At 38.0% G+C, this 6,085-nt stretch overlaps 1 protein-coding gene across 1 annotated transcript; it reads left to right on the forward strand.

The window, feature by feature from the left end:
- Positions 1 to 328: 328 nt before the first annotated feature.
- Positions 329 to 4,506, forward strand: rnf126 (ring finger protein 126). The gene is made up of 9 exons (XM_028428235.1): positions 329 to 469; positions 1,149 to 1,207; positions 1,299 to 1,359; positions 1,455 to 1,693; positions 2,103 to 2,171; positions 2,390 to 2,459; positions 2,618 to 2,711; positions 3,085 to 3,200; positions 3,531 to 4,506. Exons 1-9 carry the CDS (start codon positions 395 to 397, stop codon positions 3,681 to 3,683), a joined length of 936 nt encoding a protein of 311 aa, XP_028284036.1. The 5' UTR covers positions 329 to 394; the 3' UTR covers positions 3,684 to 4,506.
- Positions 4,507 to 6,085: the final 1,579 nt, after the last annotated feature.

Consider the following 6,085-nt stretch of genomic DNA (forward strand, 5'->3'; position numbering starts at 1 on the left):
ATACTGTAGTGGTTAAAAGGGTTATTAAAAGTGCAGTGTATCACAATTTATAATCCCCTCAAACTCTTTTGTTGTTCACTTTGTAAACTGTGTTCTGAAAATGTCTACAATCTTCATCGACATGCTATGTTGTTTTTAAAAATTGCCATTACCCTCTTATCGGATGTGGTGTGATTGTGAGCCCCTTTTATGTCGTCATTTAAATACAATTTTCAATCTTTTTATAGCTAAATAAAAGACATACAATGTATAATTGCTCGGTGTACTTTTGTGAACCTTATCTGTCTGTTATCATGTTTCCGTTTTTCACGAGTCTTTCCTGTTGCAGAAGTCGGGGTTTGTTGTCCCTTGCTGCTTCCCGTCCGTCCAGCACGAACTGCTCTCCTGCTTAGAAATGGCTGAAGCTCCCCAACGGCCCTGCCGGTTTTTTTGCCACCGATGTTCAGCAGAGATAAGTCCACGTTTGCCGGTAAGAACCCACGATATATGACGCCTTGACTGGATTATGAAAAATTATATTTGGACTGTTGCGGCTCTGTGTTTGTGGCGCCCACACGTAGCCTCATTGCTGTTGCTGAGCTACGCTAGGTAGGCTAGCATTATGGGAACGGCAGGGTGGCAGAATGATAATCAAGTCAGAAATTAAGTTGGCGTTGTTAAACTGTACTTTAGAGACGTAAGCGTAGTCATGTATTGGTATACCGAATAGCAGGTAGATATTTCCTGACAGGTGTAGCAATGTTGGCGATAACTAGCTAGCTTCCAGAAGTCAGATTTCGATTCTGCCAGCTGGTAAAAAATTCTGTGTGTAGACTTTACATAAGCTTATTGAAGTTATACCACATAACAAGTGGAACTGGTACAGTGTCACTTCCTTTAAATGTCAGCTTCAATCAGGATATATTGCTGTTGTGGAAACAGTTCGCCTGCCACAGTCGTTTGTTGTCAAGCTTTTCAGGGGAAGCTTCTTGAATGTTACAGTAACAGTTACCTTACAGTTAGTCAGCTGCGTGACAGTGTGCTTTCAGAAAACTGGAAATGCTCATAAACAGCTGTACAAAAACACAGCTATAAACATGGTTAATTAACTGCTCCAATAAATAGAAAATGAAACATGAAACATGGAATGTGTTTATTTCTGTTTGTAGGACTACACATGTCCACGCTGTGAATCTGGTTTTATTGAGGAATTGCCCGAGGAAAGAAGGTAAGAAAGATTACCATGTGTTTCATGCATTTGGTTAATTTGATGTTTAAGTGGATTTCTCAGAATTGGCTTCTTTAATGTCTTTGTTCAGCAGTGAAAATGGGTCAGCATCCACCTCCTCTTCCAGTGATCAGAATCGCCCAGCCTTTGAGGTCAGTGTGACTTGTTAAATCAGCTGGTCCAGGATAAAACTCTTTTTTTTTCAGTCTGCAATATGATTTGACATTGCCTCTGTCCTTACCATTAGAACATGGATCATCAGCACTTATTCACATTTCCCTCTGGGTATGGTCCATTCACCCTTGGGATTTTTGATGAAAACTTTGACCTTCGAACACGGCAACCCACAGAGGACAACCGAGAAACGGAAAACAGGAGAGAGAGGGAAATGGCATCACGGCAACGATACAGTGCACAGCAACCACGGGGGCGACACATTCCTCGAAGACAGGGTACGCGCCACGAAGGAGTGCCCACATTAGAGGGGTGAGATGTGTGCTAGTGTTATATGTCTTATTGATGTTTTATGTAAGAATGAAATCATTTCCACTTTACAATATGATGATGTAAAATTGTTTGATACATTTCTTTATAATTTAGATCAATTAAAAAAATGTACCACTAAATGATCTGTTATATTATTTGACAATAAAAAACAGCTGTTCCTATAATGTTAAGATTAAGATTAAGAATACCCTTATTTGTCCCACAATGGGGAAATTGCATTAACAATTAATGAATAACTGTTTTTTTTAATTAAGCAGCTGTTAACATTACTTTTGTGATCATAATATTCATTCAGATTAATGAGTTTTGTACAGGCATCATCCATTTCTTCTTAAATTCAAAACATTCTTGACTTTTTTGTGATTTTATTTTTCCCTTTTTGATACAGAATTATCCAGCAACTAGTAAATGGAATCATAGCACCTACAGCCATGCCAAACATTGGGATGGGACCATGGTGAGTATAAAAATATTGGGAAATGTATTCCCACATTCCTGTTGCAGTGCTGGACAATGTTCTGGTGGCATCTTTTGTTGTGGTATTGCAGAAGAACAGTCTTGGTTGTTTTTTTTACCCATTATCCACATACTTCTTTAAGACCTATTTGTGTCAAATGAATAAAGTGATTTTCACTGTGTAAATTCTTGGTGTTTTAAATGCTTCTTGTCCTGAAGGGGTATGCTTCATTCCAATCCGATGGACTATGCTTGGGGTGCCAATGGACTTGATGCTATTATTACACAGGTATAAAAATTTTAATGTAATGTTATATATATATATATATATATATATATATATAAATATTGTTGAAAACAAAAAGCAGGTCTACATAATATTGTTTCTGTGCATGTTATCTCACAGATAATGACTGATTCAGTGATTCTGCTTTATTTAATTTGCAGTTATTAAACCAGTTTGAAAACACAGGTCCACCTCCTGCAGACAGAGAAAGGATAAAGAGTTTACCTACAATTTTTATCACAGAGGAACATGTTGGTAAGTTCATATCTCAATCTCACTCTGTTTCACTAAGCCTACACTGTATGCAAGTCTTTCTGATTTGCTTCTAGCTTCCACCCTGCTTTTAAATTTGTTTATTAATCAGATTAATCAGATTCAATGACAAGATGTTGCATATATGCAGGCATTTGTCTACACTAATACATTTGATGTGTAGACGGTATCACTACTAATTAGTTTCCACTTTTATGAGTTTATCTATATTAACTTTTAACCGCGAGTGTAATGCATTTAACCGTACAGTGTATAGCACTGCCTGAAGTCAATTAATTAAAATGAGTGTGATCACACTTTTCCCTGTTGCTGAAGTGTGTGTGTGACAATGGTATGTCATTTTCTGTTTGTGCAGGTGCTGGTTTAGAGTGTCCTGTGTGCAAAGAGGACTACAGTGTTCAAGAGAGTGTTAGGCAACTACCCTGCAATCATTTGTTTCACAATGACTGTATAGTACCGTGGCTAGAACAGGTATGTATATCTAGACATTCATATAAAGACATTTCTTTTTAAATGTAGCTGATTAAATTTTTGGTATTTTCACCCTCTGCTGGGGTGAAATATGTTTTTCACTGTAGGAACTAATAAACCATTTTAGACTGGTCTAAACCTTTTAGGCATATTCAGGCAGGTGAAGCTTCCCCTGTAGGACCTCTTGCAGGGCCTTTAGCTTTTACAAATATACTTGACTTTTGTCTTACTTGGTAGTGGAAGCCAAAATATCAGATCATCACATGGGGAATTCTAAGTATTTGTATTAATGCTGATTGGATTAATAATTTGATTCTAATTTTCTTACAGCACGATACCTGTCCTGTGTGCAGGAAAAGTCTTAGTGGACAGAACACAGCTACAGACCCACCAGGGTTATCAGGAATGAACTTTTCTCCTTCCTCATCCTCCTCTTCCTCCCCAAGCTCACCTAGCAATGAAAATGCAGCCCGCAACTCCTAGATTTTCACCACCACCCCTCTCATCTGAAAACACCACACCATACCGAGACCCAGCAGCTCCTCCCTGCGGCTGAGATCAGAACAGTTTTCTGTCTGGAAATCTTGGGGACGATGAGTCGGTGTGAGCTTCATCATTCCTCTCCCTGTGCTGAACGGATACTGGGTCCATTCCTGCTGCTATTGTTACCGAGTGTATGAGCAGGTGAGAATGAGTGGAAGAAGGATCCTGAAAGGTTGTGAAATATAATAAGAGTGGGACTTTGACCTGACCTGGACTTTGAGCCAGTGTGGACTGCTTTTTGAGGGAAACATGTCCTTGCTGTGAGGCCTGGACACATTTTATATAAAAAGGCAAAATGCTCTTTTTTTTTTTTTAATAAAAAAAAATATCTTTGCCTGTGGTGGTGCAGAGTCCATAGATGTGTGTAGATAGATAATTCTTTTTGAACTGTCAGCCACTGTACAGCTAATGGATCTAACTAAAACCATGTGGTCAGGAAGGCAAGAATATGCATCTGATTTTTATTTATTTGCACTTTTATTTTGCACAGGACTGTCTGATGTTGAGAATGTGAATCTGATAAACTACTGAACACAAATAAGCAAGATTTTTTTCCAACTTTTGGCATTGAATAAATCTTTGAGGACTTTTTTTAATTGGAGCTCGATCTGGTGTATGTGGATTATCTTGACAAGGCAAATAGCTCAGCTGTGGACTTTTTTGTATTCTTTAAGTGAAGAAAAAAACACAAAAGTGTGTTTATCGAACCATTGCTCAAAACACAAATTGAACAATGTAAAAAAAAAAAAAAAAAAAAAAAAAAGAAAAAACCATAGGTTTATCTTACCTCTGAGGAGCTGGCCAAGTGTGTTTCACCAAACTGTTCATTATTTTCTTTACAGAATTTTTGTAAAATCACAATAAAGTCTTAAAAACCAACACATTTCAGGGGTTTTGCTGATAATGTGCTGTTTTTTAAAGCAGAGATGTGATGTAGGGAGAGTTTGAAATGAAAAAATGAGGTATGATAAATTACCTAATATTTTTGTTCTGTATTGAAAATGCAGAATGTACACTTCATAGTTCACTTTTGATCAGAACATCTACTATATATTATAGTAACCTAAATATGACCTCATTCAAATGTCACAGTAGAGTCAATTTTGAAACTCTTTGAAACTCATCAACAAATTAATTATCAGCAAATTTAAACCAATACTTCATTTCCTGTGGAACAATACTGGTGCAACCTCCTGGTATTATGTGATGTGCCTGTGTCCACAGATTTCATTCGCAGTGTAAAGACACTTTTTGTGTCACTACTGAAATATATATATCTAAATCCCACTGAAAAGAACAAAAATCATGAAGACTTATTAGTCACTGTGTGTCTGCTTTATGAAAACTCTTTGTTTTGGGGGCTGCAGTAGTGGAAAAAAAACGTGATGCTATTCTTGCTGTAACAAAGATGTGTTTGTCAGACATTCACACTGAGCCAGGAAATTCTTCGCAATATTTAACAAGCAGGTGGTGACTGAGTCACTGCAGCGACCTGTGATGATCTCACATTTAAATAAATAGGAATAACAAATTTAATTAACATTTCTGAGGCTCTCAGATTTGTCAGTGCAAACAGATGAGGTGTTACCTCTCACTGCAAGTATAACGAGCTGCCAGCCTGGGTGGTTTCAGAGGCTTATTAATGTAACCTTGACAGAACAGAGACTGTGGAGGAAGGTTAAAGGTTGTAAACATGTGGTCATGTGCCTTCTTCTTTGACTCTTGTTTTCAGGGCATTGGTATGCACAATAAGGTCATCTCTTTATCTATCCCTTTATAGGCTAACACACTTTTGATTAATGGACAACCCTTATTAGGATGTGGCTTCTGCTCCTGTGTAGTACAGCAACATGTATCTGGGCCATTCACACTAAGAGTCTAAGAGTTTGTTTTCCAGAGTTTTGCCTTTTAGTCCTGCAATCTAAAACAATTTGAGAACATCATGCAGCTGCTTCAGACAACCAGGAAATTAAACTGAATCTTGGTGCAGCTGTTGTGACTAATGAAGTGAAGGCAGGAGAGAAGGGTGGGGGAGAGACAGATGACGCTCGTGACTTCCCAGCACTGATGACAAAAGGTGAGAAATGTTTAAAAATAATATGCAGCAGAGATGCAGCACAACAGATCTGTTGATTGGCATTGGTTACACTTGTACTGATATTGCTGTTTATGTATCACACAATGATTTTGTATATGTGGCCCAGATTAGACTCAACCAGAACTAGATCAAAGAAAACAGGCTAGCTGCTTTATCTCCTCTCTGGTGACAGAGCACTCGATTATCATGGCCTACATGTGTACCCCGTTGGCTTTTGGTGTTGATAAAGCCAACGGCATTGTAT

Source organism: Parambassis ranga, chromosome 17 (assembly GCF_900634625.1).
Source record: "Parambassis ranga chromosome 17, fParRan2.1, whole genome shotgun sequence".
Taxonomy (NCBI): Eukaryota; Metazoa; Chordata; class Actinopteri; family Ambassidae; genus Parambassis; species Parambassis ranga.